This window comes from Ailuropoda melanoleuca, chromosome 1 (genome assembly GCF_002007445.2).
Source record: "Ailuropoda melanoleuca isolate Jingjing chromosome 1, ASM200744v2, whole genome shotgun sequence".
Taxonomy (NCBI): domain Eukaryota; kingdom Metazoa; phylum Chordata; class Mammalia; order Carnivora; family Ursidae; genus Ailuropoda; species Ailuropoda melanoleuca.
In genome coordinates this window covers 155,504,046-155,532,025 of record NC_048218.1, presented here as the reverse complement: position 1 = coordinate 155,532,025, position 27,980 = coordinate 155,504,046, and the positions used below count along the sequence as shown (strand labels likewise).

The following is a 27,980-nucleotide window of genomic DNA, read 5'->3' as shown; positions in this document are numbered from 1 at the left end:
GATAATGTACATTTCCTGCATCTTGTTTTTCTCATTGGCAATAATTCTTGGAAATTTCTCCAGTTCACTAGATGCAGATGCATTCAGTCAGTAGCTTCGTGGTATTCCATGTTGTAAATATTAGATATTTCATTCAGCTTTCTCTTTGATAGGCATTCTAATTGTTTTGAGTTTTTTTTTTAAATATTTGTGCATTTGTATCTGTTGGTTCATTTGTTTTCCCCAAAACTAAGTATGTGTGGTAGAGATGAGAGCTCCCATTATCTAGGTCTGGTGCCTGCCTGGCCATTTTACTTGTTAGGTGAGGTTGAGCAAGTCTCCTCTGACTCTGTTTGCTAATCTATAAAAAAAAAAATCAGGAGGTGCCTGGGTGGCTCAGTCATTTAAGCATCTGCCTTCTGCTCAGGTCATGATCCCAGGGTCCTGGGATCCAGTCCCACATCAGGCTCCCTGCTCAGCAGGGAGTCTGCTTCTCCCTCTCCCCCTGCCTCTCCCCCCTGCTCTTATTTGCGCTCTCTCAAATGAATAAATAAAAACCTTTAAAAAAAATTGGTTAAGAAAACCATTGATTTTCCTCAGCAGTTTATGGAAGATCCAAGTGAGGAAATCAACATAAAAGTACTTCACCGATTATAAGGATGAATTTATTAATTCATGTTTCTTTTATGTTTTTAAATTAATTGTAGGAATTGTTCATAGGGAAAGAGGTAAATAAGTAAAATTAATGCTTTTTTCCTTTCTGTTAAAGAATGGAATGACTCCTCTAATGCATGCTGCATATAAAGGAAAACTTGATATGTGCAAATTACTTTTACGACATGGAGCTGATGTAAATTGTCATCAACACGAGCATGGATACACAGCCCTCATGTTTGCTGCACTTTCTGGTGAAGTTTTAGCATTTATTCTAATATCTTAATATTAACCATCCATACAAATTTGTTATAAGTACATACATACTTTTAAATTACATGCTTTTGTATTATAGTAATTTTAAGATCAGTTCTTATAGAAAAGGTAGGAATTGGTTTTTGAAGTTATAATGTATGAAATATGTTATATAGTTAATTTGGTGATATGTTTCTTCACTTATTTAAATCACCTGATTGTATCGACAGTCTATTTTGTGTAGAGTTAAGGAGTTCGATTGTTATTCTCTCAGGTTAGTTCGGTTGATGTTCTGTGTCTTTGTATTCTGAGGTAATCTGGAAACTTCTTTGCTGTTCTCTTGAGAAAATAGGTGCTATGACAGAGCTGTTTCTGCTTCACTGACATTTATGTATTAAATTATGCCGATCCAGTTAGAAACTTATTTATTCATGTTGCTTGTGGTTTGTGAATAAAGACAACTGGGAAATATTTAAAATTAAGTGGAGTTATCTGTAATTGTAGGGTTTTTTTTAAAGAAAATGAAGATGTGATATAATATTCTTACACTTTAAAAGCAGTAATCTGTATTTTTATAAGCCTGGAATGGGAAAGCATTGTGGGGGAGGGGTAGATGGGCTAAATGGGTAATGGGTATTAAGAGGACACTTGTGAATCACTAAATTCTACACCTGAAACTAACATTGTACTATATATCAACTAACAGGAATTTAAATAAAAACTTGGGGGAAAAAAGGAAAGCATTTCTAAATATGATATATAAAATACATAATTCAAAAAGGACATTGACCAACTTGATTATATATAATTTTAACATTTCCAAATATAGAATATACCATATATAGAGTAAAATGCAAATGAAAAACTAAGGAAAATATTTATTACATATCTTTAGGGGTCATATCAGTATATATCGGGAGTTCTCATAAATCATTTAGAACCAAGTGCTACAATAGAAAATCCGGCTGAAATTGAGCAGAAAACAAAAGAAATACACCTGGCTCATAAGGATGTAAAACACTTTCAACAATAAACAAAGTAAGGCAAAAAAGAAGAATAAAGGATTATTTGTCACTTACCATATTGGCAGAGGTTAAGAAAGAGTCATAATGTCCAATACGGGCGTAGGGACTTCTCTGCACCATTTTGGGATATGCATATCAGTCCAACCTTGCTGGAAGTCAGCCTGGCAAAATGCATTTAAAATATGCATAACTTTGATTTCTGCAGTGTTTTCCAGGAACTGTTCCTAAGGAAATCATAGTTTGAACTTGCTAAAATTAATGGAAAATGCTGGTCACTGAGTATAGTTTATAATAGCATAGCATCTGTAATGATTACATTAGTGATAGAATGCAAATAGAGTAAAGGCAAATGGATGTTTAGAGAGAAAAGAGTATAGAAAGATAGACCATCCCCTGTTAAATCATTATTCCAGGGCCTATACTTGTGAGGATTGGGATGGGTTCATAGATACTAAGTGGAGACTTCTTTATTGTTGGTATTTTTTGTTTTAGCTTTATACTAAGCATTATCTGTAAGAAAAATATATTTTGTTTTGTTAAAAAAAAAGTGATAATTCCATGCTAACATTTTTATATTGCCTGAAGGGGTTTTACAAAAAATGAGGTTAATTCCTATGTGGGTTTTTGTATCATTTTCCTCTTTATTGTGGTTATGATTTGCATTTTAGAAAAAATGAAAATATTCACAGGGTGGAAACCTAAAACTAAATGGGGAAAAAGGGTCCAGATAAATTAGAAGGAGGTATTTGAATTGTGCATTCTTTAATACTAGCTGACATGTTCCTTTTTAACGTCAGGTAACAAAGACATCACATGGGTAATGTTGGAAGCCGGTGCCGAGACAGATGTTGTCAACTCTGTCGGAAGAACAGCAGCCCAGATGGCAGCCTTTGTGGGTGAGTTTTATGGCCGTTTTAAATGTAAGTTTTATCCAAAATGTCCTCCATGAAAAAGTACTACTTTCCTTCTCAGAGTACAAATACTGTCATGTTTATTTTTTAAAAGCCAAATGTTTCCAGTTTATTAGGTTTTGTCTAACTTAGTGTAACTATCCAGGGACACTTTGGAGAAAATGAGGAGGCTGTTTTGAATTTCCACTTTGTGAGATATCAAGAATAGTGGGGCCATTTTGGTTGTAGTTAAATGCTTTAAATGAGTATATTTTCTTTCTCTAAGGGAAGTAGTTTACCCTAAAATCAAGAACATGAACTGTGAAGTCAATAATCCTCAACTGAAATTCTGGCTGTGCCACTCAACAGCAGGTTACTGAATCATTCTGACCTTCACTTTCCTCATTGTAACTTGGCTCATGGTTACTCAAAGGATTAAATGAAATATTGACCTAAGGAGCTTTACAGGTAGCACTAAATAGATTTGATCAGTTACTGTTGCTAATAAAAATTTCAACAATGCTATTTCTTCCTACAAGGGAACATTAATAATAATAAAATATATAGTTGCTTCATTATCATCCTCAAGTGCAGACATTTATTGTGTATGCCCAGTATTTCTTGGCATATTAATCCTGTTCCTGGACATAATATGAGGGGGTCTGGAAGGGAATGGCACGAATATTTGGTCATTGGTATTTGGGTCTCACTGAGTTGGCAGTTAAGGGGAGTCCATAGATGGACAAGCAAATATATAAACATCTGATCTATTGGGAATGCAGCAAGTGGCCTTTGTGGGACTAATAAATCATTATACAAATACTTAACGTTCACAGTCTATATACCAAGCATCACTGTAGGTGCTTTGGTTAGAGTGGCAAGCGAGTGGCGGGCTCTTCATGTATTCATGGCAGCTAGAGGCTAACAGCAGTGACAGGCATTGTGGAAATACACTTCAAGGGACAACTTAAGGGTTTCATAGAAATATATCAAAGAGAGGGTTCTTTTATCCTATTCCAAGGGGGTTTCGAGATAAATTACATTTAAGTTGAAACATAGCGGGAATTAGTCAGATATAGGAGGCAGTAACCGTATGTTTTGTTAAATTTTGTTATTAAATTATCTTGAAACTACTAATAGTAGCTACCAATGATTAAGTCAGATAGTCACTGAGTCACTATGTGACCGCTCTGTCAGAGCAAATATTCTTATTTTACCTCAATTTCAGGAGGATTTGAGAAAAGTATGGCCTTGCAGTGCAACCTTCAGAAAAATAATTTTTATCTCTTACCATTAGGGGCTCCCTGGATCCCCCCAACTCACCCCTATGCTACTTTGAGGCTGTCAGTACAAGGGGAAAATAAGACTAATCTAGGAATCTTGATTCTCATTTTTTAGTTCTTGTCTGCTGCAAAATCATTACAAGACCATAGGCAAATCCCTTCCCTCCAGAGGCCTCCATTTTCTGTGCCATGAGGCCCGGCAATTAGATCATAGGAAGTTCAACTGAACTGCACAAGTTTGCATTGTGTTGATGTAGGAAACAGAGCCCAGACAGAGATTCCATAACTTTCCTCGGATCACAGGGCTAGCAATGGACGAGGCTGTTCTTTGAAAAATTAATACAATGCTCTTTTCCTTTTCTTTTTCTTAACACTACTGTATCCATAAAAATCTCAGGTAGAAATTGTCCACAATCCCATCCTAAAATAGGAGAAATAAGAGTGATGTTTTTGTTCCATTTTAATCTATATAGATTAATTTCATAGACAAAAATTAAGCCTTTTGGTCAACATTATATATTCCATTATGGTTAGTCTTTTTAAAAAGTCATTGTCCTCTTTTATTGCCCTCAAGTGGAAAGGTTTATATAAATATGTGCACACATGTGCAAGATTCTTATCTTTTAAAAAAAAAGATTTTTTATCTTTTAAAAAATATTTATCATACAAATATATTCCTTGGGACTTGTTTCCTTCCCTGACCAATATGCCGTAGAAGTCCCTCTCATCTCAGTAGTTCTGAATTCAGTTGTTGCAACAGTTACCTAATGTTCCATGATACAGGCACCCACAGTTCATTCTGCTCTCCCCTATGGATATATTTTACAGGTCTTTTTCAATGATTTTATTTATTTATTCATTTGAGAGCAAGAGCGTGTATGAGTGGGAGAGGGGGTGGCAGAGGAGCAGAGGGAGAGGGACAGACAGACTCCATGTTCCTGTGAGGAACACAGAGCCCAGTGCAGGGCTCAGTCCCATGACCCCACAGTGGTAACCTGAGCTGAAATCGAGAGCTGGATGCCCAACCGACTGAGCCACCCACCTGCACCAATTTCACAATTTTTAAAAATCACTGTAAATAACGTAATAATGATCCTTGATCTTATATTTCTATTAGCATCTTCATCAGAACTGGGTGTTTTCACTCTTTCATTTTTGCCAATCTGATAGTTGAAAAAATGGTGTATTGTGAATTTGCTTTCCCCTCATTATGCATGAAATTCAGCTGCATCTGTTGTTGGTCATTTTTTTCTGTTCTGTGGATGGCTCTCTTACTCAGTACGTACTTTTCCTTTGGGCTGTCTTTTTCTTACTGCTTTCAGGAGCTTTATGTGTATTATGGATGCTAACCCTTTATCTACCAAATGTGTTTCCAGGAATTCATTATATATTTTTCTTTTGACTTTATGGGAAATTTTGCCGTAGAAATTTTATTTTTAAATAATCGTAGTTTTCTTTTATAGCTTCCATGGTTCTTGTCTTGTCGAAGAGTTCTTGACTATGGGTTAGATAAGTATTCTCCTAAATTTCCTTCAGATTTTGTGTGTGTGTGTGTGTGTGTGTGTGTGTGTGTGTGTATTTTCAAGACTTAATTTTTTAGAGTTCATTTCCCCCTGGATAATTTAATTAATTGTGATAGCACCATTTATGAAACTACTCAACATTTTCCTACTGAAAGTGAAATACCACTTTTGTGGTGAGTTAAATTCTCTTATATACTGGTATCTATTTCTGGACCTCTTACTCTCTTCCATGGGGCTGCTTGTCATTTTCTATATTAATACCACAGTGTCTGATCACACTGACTTTAAAGCAAGTGTTCCTTTTATTTATTCCTCTTTGAATACATTCCTTCCTCCCCTCTTTTTGTTTGTTTGTTTTTTATTTTTGGTTCTCATTGGACTCTCATTAAATGGTTATGTACTTACTTGCAGAGAATTGGCTACTGTATGATAAGACATCCTATTCAGTTGCATGGTATGCCTCTATATATCGTTTTTTTTTGTTTGTTTCTTTTACTTGTTTTTGGTCCTTTGGTCATATTCATTAGATTCCCTCATAGCAGGTCTGTCTTTTAAATAAAACTACAGTCTTTTCAAGTTTATTTCTAAATAGTTGGTAGTTATTTTCCATACTGTAAGGAGAATTCCCACCACCACTTCCACACTCTGTCATTCCTAGCTGGCTATGGGTAGTAAGGAGAGAGCTATTGATTTGGTTTTGTCTTGTCATTTTTATTAGAGTCTCCTGGGTTTTATAGCTATTCAATTTCATTTATTTTCTATTTGAATTAGCTCCAGGCTTCAAAGTAAGAAGAAATAGTAATAGTGTCAATTGGCATGTCAGTTTTTTTCTATTTTTAATGGAACTATTTTTAGCTCTTCACTTTTTATGATATTGCTTTTGGTTTTACCCTTGCCGAATGCCACTCTTTGTCTTGTTTCAATTTTTATTTCTACTTTTTCTGATAGGCCATTTTTTTTTCTTTTTTAGGTTTTATTTAAATTCAAGTTAGCTAACATATAATGTATTATTAGCTTCAAGGGTAGAGTTTAGTGAATCATCAGTTGCATATAATACCCAGTGCTCATCACATCAAGGTCCCTCTTTTTTTTTTATAATAATTTTTTATTATGTTATGTTAATCACCATACAGTATATCCTTAGTTTTTGATGTCGTGTTCCATGATTCATTACTTGCGTATAACACCCAGTGCACCATGCAATATGTGCCCTCCTTACTACCCATCACCAGCCTATCCCATTCCCCCACCCCGCTCCCCTCTGAAGCCCTCAGTTTGTTTCCCAGAGTCCACAGTCTCTCATGGTTCATTCCCCCTTCTGTTTGCCCCCCCTTCATTCTTCCCTTCCTTCTCCTACCGATCTCCCTGCTATTTGTTATGTTCCATAAATGAGTGAAACCATATGATAATTGTCTTTCTCTGCTTGACTTATTTCACTTAGCATAATCTCCTCCAGTCCCGTCCATGTTGCTGCAAATGTTGGGTAATCGTTCTTTCTGATGGCTGAGTAATATTCCATTGTATATATGGACCACATCTTCTTAATACAGTCATCTGTTGAAGGACATCTCGCCTCCTTCCACAATTTAGTTATTGTGGACAATGCTGCTATGAACATTGGGGTGCATATGGCCCTTCTCTTCACTACGTCTGTATCTTTGGGGTAAATACCCAGTAGTGCAATGGCTGTGTCATAGGGTAGCTCAATTTTTAACTTTTTAAGGGACCTCCACACTGTTTTCCAAAGTGGCTGTACCAGCTTGCATTCCCACCAACAGTGTAAGAGGGATCCCCTTTCTCCACATCCTTTCCAACATTTGTTGTTTCCTGCCTTGTCAATTTTTGCCATTCTAACTGGCGTAAGGTGGTATCTCAGTGTGGTTTTGATTTGAATTTCCCTGATGGCTAATGATTTTGAACATTTTTTCATGTTTCTGTTAGCCATTTGTCACATCAAGGGCCCTCCTTAATGTCCATCACTCAGTTACCCCATCCCCCCACCCACCTCCCCTCCAGCAACCCTCAGTTTGTTTCCTAGAGTTAAGAGTCTCTTATGGTTTGCCTACCTCTCTGGTTTTATCTTACTTTACTTTCCCTTCCCCTATGTTCATCAGCTGTCTTTCTTAACTTCCACATATGAGTGAAATCATGTGGTATTTGTCTTTCTCTGGCTGACTTATTTCACCTGGCATAATACCCTCTAGTTCCATCCACATCATTGCAAATGGTAAGATTTCATTCTTTTTGATGGCTGAGTAATATTCCATTGTATATATCTACCACATCTTCTTTATCTGTTTGTCAGTCCATGGACATCCAGGCTCTTCCCATAGTTTGGCTATTTTGGACATTGCTCCTATAAACATTGGGGTGCATGTGCCCATTTGAATCAATATTTTTATACCATTTGGATAAATAGGTAGAAGTGCAATTGCTGGATGGTAGGAGAGTTCTATTTTTAACTTTTTGAGGACTCTCCATACTATTTTCCAGATCGTGGAACTGGATGCACCAGTTTGCATATTGTAGCCATTCTTGATTCCTTTTTGGTTTTTTGCATTTGTCAGTAATCTCTTTGCCCATCTCCTTGTTTTCATCTTTGTTATTTCATTTTAGTAAGGTAACTACTGCCATACCTATATGTCTATAAGCCCATGTAGGTGTGCTCTGTTCTCCAACCCAAAGTGATAGTCTCTGGCTATTAACAGGTACTCAGCTTGTGTGTATATGATTACTGATCAACTTGGTTGCATTCCTCCTCTTTCACCTCATTTTTTTTACACTTTGTTTTACTTGGTGGTTGTTTTGCTTGTGCTTGTGTGTAGTGTGTGTGCGTGTGTGTGTGTGTTTCCTTAACGTGACTGGCCTGGCCATGTTCAAATACATTTATTTCTTGTTGACTTGAAAGATCGAGAATGCTTTCCCATTCCACTAATGCTTACTCTCCTATTCACAACACTCCCAATTAAACCCATATTCGTCAGTTAGTTAAAAGCACAAACAGAACTATCCCCCATGGCCCACCCACGAGGCACTGCATTTGCCCATTTAGCAGTTCTAACATGAGGAAATGCTTCTAACTCATTTATTTTTCCACATTCTCTGTTTTCGCCTCGTCAGACAACACGCCTTTCGTTTCCTCCTCTGCCACTGCCACCAGCTGTGGACTTGGCTGAGAGGGGTTAGTATTTTTAGTACGAAAATGTTATTCAAATGTCCTTCATCTGGGTTACTTCTCTTTGACTAATCCTCACAGTCAACAGGATAATTTCTCAGTCAAGTTGCCTCCACCCATTATTCAGATTAACCATCTCTGCTGCCAATGGTTGGTGTCCACTCCCCTTTCCCTCCCCCTTGGTCTGTCTTCAGCTGTCTGTTCCCATTTAGGTTTGGGTTACAGGACTTTCTCGGATGGTATCTAGGTTGAATATGGTTTGAAACCCATCGTAACCTAAATTCTCTTTCTTTCCGAAAAGGAGTCGTACCAGGGCTAGTTTTTGTGGTTCTTGTATTACTGTTCTTTTCCCTCAGTCGTATGCAGAAGTTACTTCACCCTTTTCTAAATGCTTGGAAATGAGAATTTATTTTCCTTTGTAAACTTTCCATATCTCATCCTGGAGGCATGTTTCAATTTCAGTTTATCCTAGAAAATAAAAAATGTTACTGAGATGTGTTTCGTTGCGTGTGTGTGCGTGCATGTGTTCTGAGTAATCCTGCCTAGGACTGACTCAGTGAGCCGCGTTCAGTCAGGGAGACTCATGCCTAGCCATGGTAATAGTTGCCCCGGATGCACTGCCCAACCCCCTTGCCCAACATTTATTTTCTATAATAGTAGTACTATTTTATTTGTATTTATTCCAAATTCATCAATGAAATTAAACACCTGTAAAACTAAATAGTTGTTTCAGTTATAAACATTTAAACATAAATTAAGTAAAAGTTTATGAACTTTAAATATATCACTCTAATATAAATTATTAGCAGATTAGTGAAAATAAAATATCAAAATAATCTAAGTACTACCTAAAATGTAAAAAAAGATTAACCCTGAAGTAAAGTAATATTATGTTGTCTTCTTACAAAGGTGTAATCTTAGGAGACCTCTAGTCCTGTGATTGTGTCATTGTTATGTAGCTGGTATTTTACTGTACAAATATTGCCAACTACTCTGAGGGGTTTTCCTGACTATATTAGTGGAGAGATTGATGAGAAAATAGAGTAACAAGCTAATTCTGTATTTCCCCTGACTCCTTTGTCTTCAGCTCATTCTCCATCAATTTTGATTTTTTGTAGGAGCTCTTTTATTTTATTTTTGATTTAATTTAATTTTATTTAAATTCAATTAATTAACATATAGTGTATTATCAGTTTCAGAGGTAGAGTTCAGTGATTCATCAGTTGCATATAACACCCAGTATTCATTACATCACGTGCCCTCCTTAATGCCCATCCCCCAGTCACCACCCTCCCACTGCCCTTCTAGGAGCTATTTTAGAACACTTTTTTTTTTTAAATTAAATAGCATCACACATCTGTTTATTAAAGCTGGATGTAGATTGTGTTTTAAGGAAACAGTGTAGTTTGTCTTCATCTGTGGTTCCTTCCTGCACTGTTGTGAATTCCCATACACAGTGACCTGTGTTAATTTTGATGCCGTCATGTTCATATCCTGCTAGTTGTAGGGGATTTGCTTGATTATTGTTGCCCCTCCCTTCATGAACGTTCTAGAGATACAGATGATCATTTGCTAAACAGAGCATCTCATATTTTTAATGTATGCTATTACCGTTTGACTTCTCCTTGAGATACATATATGAGAGCTTTCTGATTTAAAAAAAAAAAAAGAAAGGAAAGGCAAAAAGGAAAAAAAAAAACCCCACAAAAACCCTGGTGTTTCAGGTACTTAAGAACAGCATTAAATACCAAAAATGAGATTGTGATCATTTAAAATTTCCCTTCAAAGCAGGGACATGTTCTTCTATCATTTATTCAGTTATTAATTCTCCATCCATTTCTCTTTTTCTTTCAGGGATTTCGATTACTTTTCACCTTTACATTTCCTGGATCTGCCCCTCAGCTCTCATCTCTTCCATAATGATTTCCATTCCCTCACTTTTCTCTGTTTTGAGATATTTCATCCACTTCGTCTTCTACATTACTATTTTAATCCTCAGTTGTAACCTGGATTACCTTTCAGTTTGCCTGTTAATTTTAATTTTTATTTTTTTAGTCTATTAATTTAAACATTTTGAATCTTTCTGCAGTCCACAAAACTTAACATTTTGTAATTGTTCTGCTTAATGTAAGTGTTCTTGTTCGGTGATTATGCTTATGGTTCCGTTGTGGTTGTGGTCCATGTTGTAAGTTTACTTCCCACCGAAGAAGCCATCTGTTGGAGGCAGTGCCTAGTCTTCCACGGTGCTGGATCCCTTTGGGTACTTCACTCCTTATCTCCTAGGCAGCTACGTCAAGCTGACAGGGTTATGGCACAGTGAAGAGAAGGGCTACTCTTTCCATACCTGTGGGTATAGAACTCCAAGAACTCCCAGGCAAGAAGGACTGTCTGCCAGCCTCAAGTACCAGAGTCCTCCCTGCCCACCCTGCAGTCGCCCTGCAGGTCACCTTGTCAGCAGGATCGAGCACACGCTCCCAGAACCACGCACAAGTGGAATGGGGCCACATGTGCCACCCAGAGCAGACCACTCTCCAGGAGCCCCTGTATAAAGAGGGCCAGCTGTGATTTAGGGAAGAATGACCATCATTTCTGTAGGGGTGGAAGAGGAGACATTTGAATTTAATTAAAAATAAGCAGTTTCTATCAAATATTTAGGGTCAATTGCAAATTGAACTCCATTTTTTTTTTTTAATTCACATAATCTTCATATATACTGTGGATTCTGTGTCTTTATAAGGGGGTTATGTTTTGGACTTCAGAAAGCATACTTATAAATGTTCCTCCAAACATTTTACCTCTCCTTGTCCTCTTCTACTTGTTTTTCCTGAAAATTAAAGATGTTGATGCACGTTTACTTCATGACAACACAGCACTATAATTAATTTAAAAAATTGCAAAATGCCGTATTTTGAATAATAACATAACAAATTTCCTGTTTTTCTATTAAAAGGTCAACATGATTGTGTGACTATAATCAACAATTTCTTTCCTCGAGAGAGACTGGATTATTACACTAAACCCCAGGGGCTGGATAAAGAGCCAAAACTGCCTCCAAAGTTGGCAGGCCCACTGCACAAAATTATTACCACAACCAATCTTCATCCTGTCAAGGTAGTGTCGAGTTTATTGTCTTTGCTTTTTATTTAAATATTCCTTCAGAGTTTAAACTGCTCTGAATTATATAAGATCGGAGTTGCCTTGGTTGGGTCTTGTGGATACAGAACTTGAGATGGGGCTGTGTTGTTCAGTCAGCACAGAGAAGGACAGCTCTCGCTTTAAGCCTGAGAGAGAGTGAGGGACACAGGCTAGACCAGGAGGAAGAGCTAGGCAAAGAGGTGGGTTCAGCTGAAGCCCACCTTGCACCTCACCTCCCTGGGAGCTCTGGACTGTTAATGGCTCCAGAGAGGCAAGGGAGCCAGGCTTTTGGATCACTCAGTTGCCATTGGCTGAGGCCTGTCCCCCGAGAGAAAGGACAGGCTCCCAGGTAGTGCCAAGGAAGGTGGCTTCCGATGGATGAAGGGAGTTCCCTGGAGCAGGAGGCAGCTCTGAGCCCCTAGCAGCCAACACTCCCAGAAGCCGGGACCAGTTACTCAGGCTGGTAAGGGGATTTTGTTGGGGCACCAACAGCATCTACTATAATAATTAACCTTCCAGGTAATGTCCTGAAATGTAATCATGAGCACATATTTTAATGCAAGTAGCTATTTGATGCCCGTGAATAATATAGTTCTTCCAGTATTAGTCAAATCACACAGAGTTTCAAACTTTTTAGACCAACCCAAAAGTTCAGTTGGCTTAACGGAGAAACTTTGAGAGCCATTCTGAACTATCTTCACTGCTCTTTTCTTCATAATTTACATATGGCCTTTTTTGTTTTTTACAAAATTTTTTCCTCTTTTTTTTTTAATAAATCAATCCAAATGAGTATAATTACCTCAGTGAATCATTACAGAAAACTCTATGTGTGCTACAGTGATGCTGTTCTCTTTCAGATTTCACTGATCCATATCTTCATTCATAATGTGTAGATTTGATAGTAATTCAGGACTGTTTGGGAAGCCAGGTGGTAAATTGGATCAAACACTGAGGTTTTCCCTTATTACAAAATGTTATTATAAATGCAGTAAAATTAAATTTCCCTTAAAGTCTAATATGGTGAATCTGTGGAACATACCTAACACCATTAAAATAAGTGAGCAGTTCTCATAAAGTGACTCTTTTGAAGACTGGCATTCATTTGAAGATACAAGTTCCAAATGATATGTCATGTTATCACTTCATTGATGCTTCCCTTTGCATACAGACATTGAAGCTCAAGAAACAAGCAAACCAACAAAACATACCTGTCCTGTGGCTTTCCATCCAAATTACTCTTCTGGGCCAGCAAGAGAGATGACAAACTCGCAGATCCTTTTCCATAAGATAGACTGGTGGAACCTGTTCTGTATTTATTTTTCAAAAGTTAAATGTTTTCCTTCACGTTTTGAAGGAACCCCAGGCAGTAACATTTGTGATCCTAAGACAGCAAAAAAGAAATCTGGCCATGAACCCTCTGTTTGTATTTACGGTGGCGATTATATGGAACTTAGAATTTAAGTTTTAAAAAATACTTAGCCTCTTCTCTATCAGTGGCTTTTTTTCCCTTTCCCAGTATACGCAAGCAAAGAGAGTACTTCCATCTAGGAGCTGCTCGGTCAGTGGCACTATTTCTCTTAGTGGTGGGGCAGGCTGGAGTGGGAAGACAGGATTTTTCCTAGGGATGCAGTATTTCTCAATGTAGAGAATGGGTGTGATTTTAGAGGCCCCTCCTGTTCTCCCTCCAGCCCGAGCATTATAGGATCTTTGGGTTTAGATTGATTTGAAGAAGTTCCCTGTATTTCCTGATTTACTGTCTTTTACATCTACGTTTCTACCCCCTTGAGGTTGTAGTAATCTCAGTAATGGCGATAATTGAATATGTGGAGTAATTTTTGATGTTCACATGGAACCTAGACTCTCAGGGTTAAATGTCCTAAGAATTCTTGTGTCTCTAATTGTCTTTAAGAGCACCTATTTGACTAAATTAGGATAAGGGTATATTTATTTATACAGGCAATAAATGGGTAAATGTATAGAAACTGAAATAACCTACATTCTATTTTTTTAGTGCACTTGGTCTCATAAGAGACTTTATTCTATGATTATAGTACCTTTCTTCAGACTAGACCTTGTTCTTTGTAGGTATAAATGATCTGTTCACTTGAAAACCTTTTTTCCTCCACACTTTGGATAAAAGTTGTGTAGTGCTTTTGTGGTGCCTTATTTTCATTGCTTTACCCCTTTCCAAGACAGCGAGGGTCTTCCTGGGGTGTATTATAAAAAAAAGTAACTAACAGCCATTTTATAAAGTCAAAGACCTTTTAAAAGCAGCACAGAAATCCTCCTGGATACACAGTTCACCTTTTTACTACAGTGCACTTAACACAGCTGCATTTGCGTCAAGGGTAAGTGGCTCCTGTAGCATCAAGGGTGTTTTTTTCCTGCAGGGACTCGGACAATTGTGCTGATGCCCAGAATACAGAGGTTATAAAGGAGAAAAATAGAATCACAGGAAAAATGACACCACAATTGAGCCGAGTCTCTAAATGGTCAGGAGACAGATGTACACGAATGATCCTGTCTTTGATTATTAACTTGTTTAACCCCAGAATTGTTGGTTTGGTAATTTTTTCTTAGAGGGTATTTAAAAAATAAAAAGAATTCAAAATGCCACTCTATAAACATATTCTGACATGTTTTGGGGAATGAGCTGTATTGGGCTTTTTTGCTTAAAGGAATATACTTATTCCTCTTCACTAATTCATAATGAGATTTTCTTTATAATGGATTACTTTGTAATACTGCAGAGATTAGATGAAGGAAGCTAGTTCAAATATTATTCTTTTGTGTGTATCTATGAAATGTTTCAGTAAGCTCATAGTAGAGCTGTGGTTATATGTCATTTTTCTTTGGTTATAGTGGTGTATACTATGGAGTAAAAAAAGCCTAATGTCTTAAGAAAGAAAAAAAAATTAGTCTGGGTTCTAAGATTTTTTAAAGTTTTTACTTATAAGTTAAAGATCCTATGCTTTGATTTTAAATGCTTTATACAAAAATATTGAACAGTTTCAAATGATTACAGTTGACAGTAGAAATCTAAACATGTAATTAATGAGCCTTCTCTGCCGAAAGTTGATTTTTAATATGTGTTATTGTAGGGAACGTCGTCAGCAAATTTACCAGCACGGCTTCTCATTATACTTACTTCATGACCCCTCATTTATTGTTGAGTGCTATATTTTAAGTAAAATACTAGATTATACATCAATCTAATAATCTCAAAAATGAGTACAAATCATATTTTAATTTCACAGGAGCACTTAATCTATGTTAAATTTCCAGGTAGGAGGCTAGGCATGAGATTCATAGAAGTTAACCAGTGATCTTTCTTCCTGTCGGAGGAAAAGGATCTAATTCATGAAATCTGCTGTCTGTGATTCCCTGACATTTACATTGCCCAGGATAGGTATTTCGCTGTAACACATAGATTCACAGACACTGACTTTCTGCCCTGTGCATACGGTTGTGCCCGTGTTACACATGTGTTTACGTTACTGTTATGTCATCACAGATGTTTACAGTTGCCCTGTGCAGACCTACTTCAGGTAGGTAATCATCTACCCGATAACAAAGCCAGTAAAAAAAGGTACTCCTTGTTACACTGATTTTGCACTTAATCTGTACCTATATGAGAAGTATGGGACTCCTAATGCATTAAATTTCATAAATCTCTAATATTCCTCTTTGAAGTCTTTTAATTTTTGCTTTCCTCTTTGACCTATTCTCATTACCATAGATGATTAGAAGCATATCATAAAAATTTCCACAGAGAAATGTAGTTAATTGGAAAGTAATACACCTTTTATTTTTAGACTTCTTTCTGTAAAAATCTCACTTCCTTATAATTAATAAGAATTAATGAGAATTACAGTACTCCTAGCCATGAAATTCTAGTAATGTTAGCTAAAGTAGTAATTGCTTGGTGATTTGAATCTGTATATAAAGGATATGTAAATATGCCATGTTTATCTTTAGTAAAAGTGCTTTTAACAGAGAATCTAAAACCATGACTCTGAGTGGCATACTAACACCCTGGTTTAGCTTGATGGCAGATCACAGGATAACTTAGATATACAGAGTTCAAGAGATTTCACGATGCCGAGGTCCTTCTGTATTAGTTTTATAACTTTGATCATTGGCAATTTGCATTCTAATTTGAATTAATATAGTAAAAATAGGACCCCAAGAAAGACTTTATTCGGTAATCGGTTGCAATCAGCCAAAACTATGTATCCAATTTGTGCATGGAAAAGTCTCTCGTGGAATTTCTAAGCTTGCTGGAATTTCTTCTAGATCGTGATGCTTGTAAATGAGAATCCTCTGCTGGCAGAAGAAACAGCTCTGAATAAATGCTACAAGGTGATGGATTTGATCTGTGAGAAATGTATGAAGCAGAGAGACATGAATGAAGTATTGGCTATGAAAATGCATTACATCAGCTGTATCTTTCAGAAATGCATTAACTTCTTAAAAGATGGAGAGAATAAACTGGACACTCTGATCAAAAGGTACCGTTTCTACCATGTCATGTGTAAAATATGCTCAAATGGGTAATGTTTTATTATATGAAGCCTCATCATGGATTAAAAAGTTAAGCATTTTAGCAGCAGTTGTTGTTGGGCTCACATTAGTCTGCAAGAAACAAGAGCAATATTACATTCAGGTTGAGTGATTATGCGGTTCCCTACTTTTTACAACAATGCTTTTGTTATCCCCGGTTTACAGGTGAGGGATCTGAGGTTTGGATAAGTTTCAGTAGCATGTGTAAGATGGAGAGAGTGACCCCAGTCCAACCTCGAGGATGGGTATGCCAGGCTGCAGGTGGTTGTGCTGGGTTCATCATGGCGCTCAGCACATCTCCATTACTGAACCTGGGAGAGCTGTGTGTTATCCTTGTCCTCAGACCATCAGGGGTCAAATTCCCCCAGAGTTTTACCAAGAAAAGTGAACTATGTCAGAAGGGTGTAACTTAATGAGAGTTTTCACTCTGTACAAATAACTGGCATGGTAATAAGTAACTAGCTACTCTGATAATGGCGGTTGGTGTGTTTTATGGCGGGGTCCCTTTTATAAATACCTCCCAGGATCCATAAACCTGATAAGGGCTAGCCTAATGTGCAGATAGAAGAGCAGTTTGGGTTAAGTCTGTCGTCATGATTGGAAGAGACAATAAAAATCTTCAGTAGCACAGAAACTACTAAAAGTTCATGGGTTCATCTGGGAGGAAATGCTTAGAGATTCAACTCGTTACTTTTTAAAAAATATCTTTCAGCTTGTTAAAAGGCCGAGCTTCAGATGGCTTTCCGGTATATCAAGAAAAGATCATAAGAGAAAGTATCAGAAAATTTCCTTACTGTGAAGCCACACTCCTCCAGCAGCTGGTGCGAAGCATTGCTCCTGTTGAAATTGTAAGGCTCCTCATAACTAAGTTAACTCTACCAGTAAGACCTGATTATCATATTTTGTACAATTCGAGGCAAGTTCTCTTCAGCATCATTAATAATTTATTTATTTAATAGAGAAATAATTATTTGTTATTTTAGACAGTTTTCAGGAACAGACATGGCGATAGGTATACGTGTTAACCCTGTTTCTGTTCGTCCGTTTCCCCTCTCTTGATCCTCTTTTTTTCATTTTTATGTAGCTCATGGTTTAAGAAATAGTATTTCCCTGTGTTGGAATGTAGATGGTTATATAGAAAATTACATTTTAAAGACCTCTGTGAAACCTGTAAAGGTGGGTACACTTGCTATATAATAAAGATACACACATATACACTTGTAGCTCATGAAAAACCAGTACAAATTTGGGCAATAGATGAGAGTAGGAATTGATTGTCTAGTCTGATGATTTCTGGTCAGTGGGGATGTGAACGGATGAGTCCATGGGGAGGCTCATTGTTTGTCCTGATAAAAATCTCGAAGTATGTCCCAGCTTCTCATATTCTACCTTAATGCCTCTGATTATAAATGTTCCATACTCAACAAAATTCCATTTATACTTCCCAGCTATAGGAAGCAAATTTCAATGTTATTATCTGTTCTTTAAATTATTTATTGCCCTTTTACCATATATTTATTTGAGTGGTATTTCAGAAGATACTCCCTGACTTTCCTGTTTTGAGCGCATTTCTGTTCACTGTATCTACACCAGTCATGCTTTTATACATTTCAGTCAAATCCTTTATTGGCCTTTGTCTATTGGGTAAGAAGTTGATCCTGACGCTAGTCCCATCCATGGCTTCCTCCTGCCCTCTGGCAATGTTGGTTCTTCTCTGCCTTCTCTAGGCTGTCCCATCCTTCTCAGTGTGAGAAATGAGGACAGGTGGGTTATTAGGGCTTCTTCATACATTAAGACATCATCTATTCAGAGTCATGAAATCAGAAGGACCTGAAGACACAAGATGATTTCATGAATTCATGTATTGATTTATCCTTGAGAGTTCTCCATGATTTCATGTAGAGATTTTTATCCTTATTTTTCAATATACTTGGCTATTTTGTATTTGAGCTTTTAGAAGATTAAAGTTAGCAAATTATGAGGGTAGTCATCAATTATGAATGTGTTTTGGTACACATATCAAATTCCAATTAACCATGAATTAAATCAATAGGGTTATTCATTCCCATATACTCAGAAGCACAAAGGTAGGCAGACCAGATCCATCACAGTGGCTCAAAAATGGATTCCCATTTTTCCACCCAATATTCTTTAGCCATATAGATTATCTTACACATGCTTATGACCTTGTGGCTGCCATGCATCGGATGCTCTTCCTCCAAGGTCACATTTTTATCCCAGGAAGGCAAGAAAAGGAAAGGGGTTTCTAGCTGGCTAACACGAGCTCTCCCAGAAACATGCTGCCTGTGCGATGTGACCACTCTTAGCTTCACAGGTTGTCTGGGGAAATGAGCGGTTATGGCTGGTCTAGACTCTGCTACTCTGAATGAAGTTATGCTTCTCTTATTGCAGAAGTTGGGGGAATAGACATTAGAGAAGCAACTAGCACTGCCCGCCGTGGGGTGTTTTCAGCACTAACAAGTGGTAGCCAACATCCCACCTTCAAAGGGGAAAACAGCAATACTAAAAATAGCCCAGAGTACTTACAGAAAAGTCAGAGCAGACCAGTGTGGGGTTGAACGAACGATTCATTGTAGCCCTGTATCATAGAATAATTGTCCTTCGAGTTGATGCAGTATAATTGTTAATGTTTATCTTAGTGATCTGAGTCATTGAGCAAAGGTTTATTAATAGAAGATAGGATGTAATGCATCTTAGACAATTTTCTCTCTTTAAAAATTTTTGTTCTTTAAGAGTTATGTATTCTCTCTGGAAAACTTCATTTATCTGGAGTGCCTGTGGTTGTGAATGTCCCAGGAAGCCACTGTTTACTTCCTAATGGGTTTTGTTAAACTCACAAGTTCACAAGCCACTGAAGCAATACTAACTATTTCCTGTCCCGGGGTAAGTCTCAGGGTTGGCTGCCAGGAGGATCACCTGTGGCACTTTCCGACAGCGCTGATGCCTGGGGCCTCCTGTAGAGGTTTCGGTTCCCTCTGCCTCCTGTGGATCTCTGGCTTCTCCCTGTCACAGAGCTCAGCAGGAAGTGTGAGGCATGGCTACATTTAAGAAGTGTTGCGTCAGCACTGTAACAGAGTATACTATTAAAGGTGCTGTGGGACGCCTGGGTCACTTAGTCCCTTAAGCGTCTGCCTTCAGCTCAGGTCATGATCCCGGGGTCCTGGGATCAAGTCCCACATCAGGCTCCTTGCTGAGCGAGGAGCCTGCTTCTCCCTCTATGCCTCCCTCTGCTTATGCTCTCTCTCTCTCTCTCTCTGACAAATAAATAATTAAAACCTTTTAAAAAAAAAAAAAAGATGCTTTGCTTTATCACTTGACAGCATGTATTTTAACTTCTGGTAGACTAACTAATGTTTCTGATTTTATAGGATATGTTGAATAAAGCACCCTGTTTGTTTTTAAGTTGAATATCTTTCCACGGGAAGAGCTCTGGTGCCTAAACAAATTCTTATTTAACAAAGTAGATGATGAGAGTTTGTATAACAAGAAAGAGTTCTTGCCACCCAACAGTGACAAGAAAGATTCCTTGTCGTTATTCAGCTGTGCCCTCAATTCTTTTCTGAAGCAGTAGTTCATGCTAACAGCCATGCTCTTGTAAGGTAACATAGATAAAGTCTGTGTCACCGCCACCCTTTTACTGCCTTTGTCCCTTGTGCGCCTGCTTCTAGACAGCACTGTTCATGGAGTGTCATCTCTGTAGTCTTGCCACGGTGATTTTAAAGTGTGTTTTCCTCTTCTTCATACCTGCTCTAGGGTTCTGATCCCACTGCATTCTCTGTACTTACCCAAGCCATCACTGGTCAGGTGGGTTTTGTGGATGTGGAATTTTGCACTACCTGTGGAGAAAAGGGAGCAAGTAAAAGATGTTCCGTCTGCAAGATGGTAAGAGTGAAGTTCTTTGAAGTTCGTTGATCTGGTTTAGATTTCATATCCAACTTGATAATTGACTTTTAATATTCTCTAAATATCATTGTTGACATTAGTTTTCTAATCCATTCTAATATAAATTCTAATTCCACGTATCTAATACTTAAAAGTAATTTTGAAAGAGCAGTACGTTCTGTGGCGTAGCTTCTGTCAAACTCCAGGCTACCCCAGCTTCTGTGCAGACCACCTCCAAGAAAGAAAGAATATGAGTGAATGAATGAGAGAAAGATTATCCGTAAGGCATTGCGGCTGGTGCGGACATGAGAGCCTAGAACAGGACAGTTCATAAATATGCCATCTTAAATCTTCTGATGGTGGCTTGCACTACAATCTCTTCACCATTTCCTCCTTGTAAAACTCCAACTTCCTTGTTACTGCCACCAATCTTTACGCTCGTCCGGACTCTACGCCTCATTTCTGCCAGCATGATCTTTGTAAAGGGCGTATCTTCTCACCGGTATTACCCACAAGCATTCATCTGTACATTCACTTTACCCTCTAAGTTATATTAATTAATTTATTTAATTATATTAATTTCCCATTGTTTTTAAGGTTGGAATTCTTCAGCATATTAATAGTACCCAGCACATTTTGCTTTAACCTACTTCTCCACTTTCATCTCCTTTAATTACTTACTTCTTTGAACCTCAGTTGTTTCCTTGTATGTGATATGGGGTAAGCTTGTGAGAATTCATTGAGACCACCTACATTGGTTAACTGATTCTGCCTGTAAAACACTTAAAACAATAACCATTTGCTAATTTCCCATGTTAGCGGTTGACTAGGGTTAGCCAGGGCACCTTCTCTCCGTGTGTCTCTTATCCTCCTTGGACCAGCAGGCCAGGCTGAGCCATTCTAATAATGATGGCAGAGGTAAAAGGGGACAAGTAGAAACACATGAGGTCCCTTTGAAGTCTAGTCTTGAAATTGTCGTGCTCTCATATTCCTTTGGCCAAAACAAGTCACACGGCCAAACTTAAAGTGAATTCTCCTTCCCTTCAGCGAAAAGAACTTTGAAATCGCATGAGAAAGTGTACACATGAAGGGAAAAATAAAGAATCAGGACCAATGAAACAATCTACACCTACAAATAGGTGTCCTCTATATATAAGGGCTTAGCACAGGCTTGGCATATAATCTTGCAAAAATCCAAGCTCCATTTACACAAACGTTTTATTGTCCTCAAACATATAATTCACTTCCTTTCTTGCATTTTTGTACAAGGTAATCTGTCTGTTTGGAATGCTTCCTTCCCATTTCTCTGTTGACTGACTCCCTTCATATAGAGTGAGTCACCGCTTCCTCTGTGGTCCTGTTGCTGTTACGACCTGTACTAGGATGTGAATCATGTCGTTGGGTATCTGCCTCACTCCGTGCTGCTCTGTCCAGCTCTTTCTCAACCTTAGTTTCCTCTGAGACAACTATATCTTCCTTGTCACTGTACAATCCTGACACATGGTAGGTTCTTCATAAATCATTTGTTAGAGTCTGGTAGACTGTTTAATATATATCTATTGTCATAAAGGATAAGCTAAACATTACAAATATAAATTAGCGCCCACCATGGTTTTAAAAGAAAGCATAGGGGCACCTGGGTGGCGCATTCGATTGGGCATCCGACTCTTGGTTTCGGCTCAGGTTGTCATCTCAGGATCACAGAATCAAGCCCTGGGTTGGGCTGCACACTCAGTGTGGAGTCAGCTTGGGACTCTCTCTTCCTCTGCCCACCACCACCCCTGCTCTTGCTTGCTCTCTCTCTTAAAATAAATAAATCTTAAGTAAAAATAAAGGAAAGCATAGGAAACAACCTTTTCACAGCATAGTTCTTGGTTTAATGTCATAGTTGGACTATCATGCAATCACAGCTCTTGAAGTAAACCTACAACTGTTTTCAGGTTATATATTGTGATCAAACCTGCCAGAAAACACACTGGTTTGCCCACAAGAAAATCTGTAAGGATCTAAAGGACATTTATGAAAAACAACAATTGGAAGCTGCCAAAGAAAAGAGTGAAGAGGAAAACAGTATGTATATAAAAAGCGAGCTCATACTGCTTCTCATTGGGCAGAGGAATGATATTATTAATGATACTAAGACAGGCACCAAGGAAATGAGTGTTCTCTGGGGACCAGGGAAACTTGGAGTTTACCAATATAAGAATCACATTTAAATGTGTCCCTATTTGGGGTTGTTGGGATAACGTATAGAATATGATTAGCCTAGAAGTTCCTGGAAAACAGAGAGGTATAGAATTCTAAGGAATATAGTTTATTGCGTATTCTACATTCTGACTCATGAGAATGCCCTGCAACGATGGGACTCTAAATGAGTGTTCACTTGTACTCGGCTCACAAGGGATGTTAAGGTCTTTGACTAAGGAAATCATTAAATTTCCCCTAATGGCTACCCGAAGATTTTAAGGTTGGGAACCTTTAATTTTTTTAATTAAAGTACAAAGCTGTAGGTGAAATTACAGAGTAAATTTATAAATTACAGATTAGATTGCAGCTCTAATGTACAGATTAGGTGTCTCTCAGTATCTGGGCACTGAATTCCATGGTACTTTGTCTCTCCCTCCCTCATGAGTTATATGACTCATTTTCATCAGAAACAGTGAGTCGCTTCAGCAGCGATTCACAGACTATAGTAGAAACCATCTCCACTCCTGCGCCCCACCCCTGAGAATATATCGTATGTTCTGAGGCATGATCTAGTTTGAAAAAATATATCGTATGTTCTGAGGCATGATCTAGTTTGAAAAAGTTGCCCCATTGACTGATACAAAACACTTCAACCGCCACCCCTCAGAAGACTGCATTGCCTTTACCACCTGCTTGAGAAACACTAGGAGTAGGATTGAACGATTTGTACAAAATTTAATGTGTATAAATAAATTTATAAGAGACTCGTCAGGCTTTCTGACTGCCATGCCTTCTCCTGTTGTCTGGACCGAACTTCGGTATCCTGCGTGTTGTGGACAGAGGCTAACAGCTGGTCCTGTCACCAAGTGAGGGAGAGAGTAAGATTGTCAGGAGAGTGGGAATTCCAGTTGGTCAGCCGCAGCAGGTGCCGCGCACTCTTCTAAATGTCACAGCACCTTGATTCTCCAGCAGGTGGGCTAGGCTTTGTGATCCCCACTTTACTGGTAAGGAAACCACCCTGCACAGCCTGCTACCTACCCAAAGACCTCCAGCTCGTTCGTGGCAAGGCTGTCTTCGAAGGCAGGTCCCAGACAAGCATTTCGATTTCAAAGCCTGGCTGCGGAGCCGGAGGCCTGCGTCCACATCCTGGTTCTGCAGCTGTGCACTGGCTGTGAAGGAAGTTGCCAAAGCCTTCTCTTCTCAGTTTCCCCATTTGTAAAAATCATGATTTACCTCACGGGGCTCTTGCGAGTATGCAGTAACTTAATACACGGAAAGCCTTCAGAAGAGAGACTGACACACGGTAGGAGCAACAAAATGACCTTTTTTTTTCTTTTTTCTTTTTATCAGATGGCAAACATGATGTCAATTCTAATTGTGTTAGTGAAGAGCAGCTGGAGGCTGAGGCAGAAATCTCCCAAGGGGATTGTCACCCTAAGGAGTCTGTGGAAGGGGAGAAAGAATGTTCTCAGAGTGGTGCCGGGCTGGACGGCTTACAGGGTGCCCCTGCTGGTCTGCAGGAATCTGAGGAGTGAGGCCGGAGCTGGTGGCAGCGCAGACTGGCCGTGCCCCGGCAGGTAGCTGGCGAGCTCATGCAACTGTGTCCTCACTGCCTCGCGACACCCGCATGGGACTCGGGCAGGATTCCGTGTTTCCTAGAATAGATGCCTTCAAGCAAAGCTCCATCTGCCATGCCCTGAGCTCCTAGTGATTTCTCTACTGTAACTGGACAGATCCTCCAAGGGAAAAATTTGTATTTCAAAGTATCACAGAAACGTTTTAATGCCCTTTCTGAGGCCAGCTTCCCAGCAATTGTTCTCAAAGCAGAAGAAATCCCCTTAAAGAAGAAATGTAGGCTCTGGGGAACAAAGGGGCAAGCAGAACAGGTGTAGGAGAGAGATTTTCAGGAAAGAAGAATTTTCTAGCCACAAAGATGGGTAGTTAAACGAATCATAACTTATATGTGAATACAATGCATATAAATAGCATTTATAATAGTGAAGTCCTACTTATTTAGATGCAGTGAAATGAGGAAAAGTTGTATGTTACAGGCTCTGTCACAGTCCAGCTCATTGTAGTTTTATAGAAAAATGATCCTGAGCAGTCTGAACTTGATACAGTTCCTGCAGTGACGTTTTATCTACAGTATCTGTACCTTCAGAAATGTCAGAACTAAGGCATAGCCACGGTTCTCTCAGCATGTGCACTGAAAAGGATGTTTCATGACATTTCTGATGAAATAATGGCTAACCTTAGTGTGTCCCCCGTTATAAAAACAATTCACAGGCCATATTCCACTTGAAAGGCTTTTTTTCTTCCTGTCAGCTTTACATGGACCTCTTCCTGCCCAGAAGCTGATTTATAACTGTCAGTTTAGAATGTGCTGGCCCCAGGTTTTAGCATACGTGGTGCGGAAGCGGAGCCAGGGCCCGATCGCCGAAGACGGCGCTGTGTTTCAGAGTCTCTTGTGATGATTGTAAAATAAATCGTGCCTACTGATATAACCAACTCCACATCTTGTTTCCTCGTTTATTGCTGTCGAGGGATGGCAAATATCATTTTAGGGAATTCAGCAAATACTAGTGAACTAAAGAAGTATTCTCGTGTGTACAGTTGCGAATCAAAATGACTGCAGTTCCCACCTCACGTCACCGATGCTGTTCTTCTGTTTCTGTGGTTCCCCTCTTCCTTCCACTCAGTGACTTTCCCCTCGGCCCCACAGCACCGCTTCTGCAGGCCCTCTGGCACACCGGCTCCGTGTGAGCACGTGCAGGGGGAAGGCTCGGCTGGGCAGGAAGTCAGCAGGCAGACTGCACCTGACCGTGTCAGGCGTACAAGCCTCTCCTCACCGGTCAAGGTACCTCATCCACGCGCTGAGAGACATTCCTCTTTGACGAGTGAGCTCGTCCTCCTAGGCTGCCCTCTCCCACCAGTGTTTTTATGTGTGTTATTTGGTTTTTCATTGCTTTTTTTTTTATTCGTGTTACCGCCGTTTTGTGTTATGATTACGATGCCCGTCTTCAGATACCATAGAGGGTTATGAAAAAGCAGGAGGAAATAGGAAAACCGAGAGGCGTGGCAATGGAGAGGAACTTCTTTCCTTCGTTGAAGGGAATGCGGACAGGAATCAGGATCTAACACCTCTGTAACTGTCAGTGCATGAAGAGGACTTCAGGGGTAAGGCATGTCAACATTGGTTTCCCACCGATATATTTCGGGGAAGAGGTGGTCGGAAAACGGAGATTAGAATCCCTTCCTTCGTCATACATAATCTCAGATAGATGTTTCCATTATAATACCATCAAAATAGGTGGTCATCTGGTTCATTTTGTTTTTAGCCATGTTGAATTATTTTCAATATGCCATCAAGAAACTTCTCTTGGGGCTCCTGGGTGGCTCACTTAAGCGTCTGCCCTCGGCTCAGGTCATGATCTCACAGTCCTGGGATCCAGCCCTGCATGGGCTCACAAAGGTCTGCCAGCTTGTTGGCCTGCCCTGCAGATTTCAGACTCAAGACTGCAACATCAACTCATTCTTTAATTTCTAATCTGCCTTGGCCTGCCTTACAAGTTTAGTATTTGCCAGCCCCCAAAATGGCATGAACCAATTCCTTAAAATAAATCACTCTCTCTTTCTAATGCATATACCCTATCAGTTCAGTTTCTGTGGAGAATCCTGACTAATATGCTAGGTATCTCATATTGGGCAGCTAACAAATTCATAAACTAGAGTGGCTTAAATAATAAACATGTACTTCTCATAGTTCTGGAGGCTAGGTGAGATCATGGTCGAGTTTTTGGTGAAGACCCTCTTCCTGTCTACAGAGGGCCATCTTCTTGCTCTGTCCTCACATGGTGGAAAGAGGGTAGCCATCTCTGTGGCTTCTTAAAAAGGCATTAATCCACTTCGTGAGGGCTCTACTCTCATGACCTAATTACATCCCAAAAGCCCCACCTCCAGATACCATCATGTTGAAGGTTAGATTTCAATATCAGAATTTTGGGGGCGGGGACATGAATGTTCATTCTGTGACATCACGTATAGTTCCTAAAGGGCACAACCGCTCTGGGGATGAGAATAACAGTATTAGCTGACATCTCTCAAGCGCTGACTTTGAGATAGCTGCCCCACCTAACACTTCACATCCGTTGTCTAACTTAATCCTTGACATTGTATGAGTTAACTATGATTTCCATTTTAAATAAGAGGAAATGAAAGCTTAGAGAAGTTAGCTAACTCGTCCAAGTGACAACTAGTAAGTGAAGAGCTAAGCTAGATCCAATTCCAGAGCCCCAGGTTTTAGCCACTCCCCTATATAGATCTGTAAATCAGTATTTTCGGTTTCCCGGTCATGAGAGCTCCTGAAGGATCTGAAATATACTTTCACTTGAGTCAGCTTCAGTGATTCTCTCTTGCTTAAAACAAAGAATTTAAAACACCCTCTCAATTGTATGTTCCATTTTGTAGAGATTTAGGTCACTTCAGTAAGGATCATGTCTTCTATTTTGTGTTTCTCCCCAAACGGTATTTAATACTATTTGCAGATCACAGCCACTCAGTAGCCCTTCATTACTGAATATAAAATACTGAGGAGTGCATTTTAAAGCAAATCTTTTTCTTCATACAAAGGACGCATATTTCCATTAGTTCTTTAAAAAGGAGATTATGTAAAATTTGCTAGCCGTATTTTTGTAATTGGAATAATTTCTTCATCCTTTTTAGTGATTGTGGGATTAAAAATAAAATATCAGGCCACGCGTTCTTTTACAATTCTTTTAGTTGTTAACCTGGATATTATAATATCTAATTTATTGCAATCTAATTCAAAATTAATATTGCTTATGCAACGTACAGGCCAGCTTAAATCTGATCCCAAATGTACCATTTCCATCATGAACTAGGTTGCTGCTCTGCCTACCCAACACTATTGCTTGGTGGGGCTGATAGTACTCAGCTCGTGATGAGTAACTTTGGTCAAAGTTACTTGACGTTTGTGGGTCAGGCTCTCAGTACTAGGACGGATGCAGTAGCCATTCCAACAATGACCAGTTCTCTGCTGAAGGTAGTATGGCCTTATTCAAGATCCTTTTGAGACTGTACCATGACTTTCTTTGACTTTGCAAAGACTCCACAAAGCCTCCTTACTTACCACAAGTACTTCTAGCACCATGGATTATACTGAGTTATTCTATCCATTATCTATTGATGTGTAAGAAATGACCCCAAAATGTATCAGCTTGAAGCATCAATAAGCATTATCTCATATAATTTTTGCAGGCCAGAAAAAGGAGCAGCTTACCTGGGTGATTCTGGCTTGGGGTTTCTCGGGAGGGTGTAGAGCAGCTTTTGGCCAGAAGTTCAGTCATCTTAGGTCTGCTGAGATCTGGAGGATCTGCTGGTAAGACAGC

The 27,980-nt window shown here is 39.0% G+C and overlaps 1 protein-coding gene across 3 annotated transcripts in view; it reads left to right on the top strand.

The window, feature by feature from the left end:
* Nucleotides 1-25,085, top strand: part of ANKMY2 (ankyrin repeat and MYND domain containing 2) — a 37,408-nt gene extending 12,323 nt beyond the window's left edge. For 2 of the 3 annotated variants that reach the window (XM_002917400.4, XM_011222598.3), the window contains exons 3-10: nucleotides 749-887; nucleotides 2,711-2,809; nucleotides 11,735-11,895; nucleotides 16,216-16,430; nucleotides 17,195-17,330; nucleotides 20,257-20,385; nucleotides 22,326-22,455; nucleotides 23,923-25,085. In XM_002917400.4, coding sequence (XP_002917446.1) covers nucleotides 749-887; nucleotides 2,711-2,809; nucleotides 11,735-11,895; nucleotides 16,216-16,430; nucleotides 17,195-17,330; nucleotides 20,257-20,385; nucleotides 22,326-22,455; nucleotides 23,923-24,107 — 1,194 coding nt within the window. In that variant the 3' untranslated portion in view covers nucleotides 24,108-25,085. The remainder of the gene's footprint in view (nucleotides 1-748; nucleotides 888-2,710; nucleotides 2,810-11,734; nucleotides 11,896-16,215; nucleotides 16,431-17,194; nucleotides 17,331-20,256; nucleotides 20,386-22,325; nucleotides 22,456-23,922) is intronic. The other variant, XM_034668663.1, reaches the window with a different exon arrangement.
* The last annotated feature ends 2,895 nt before the right edge of the window (nucleotides 25,086-27,980 follow it).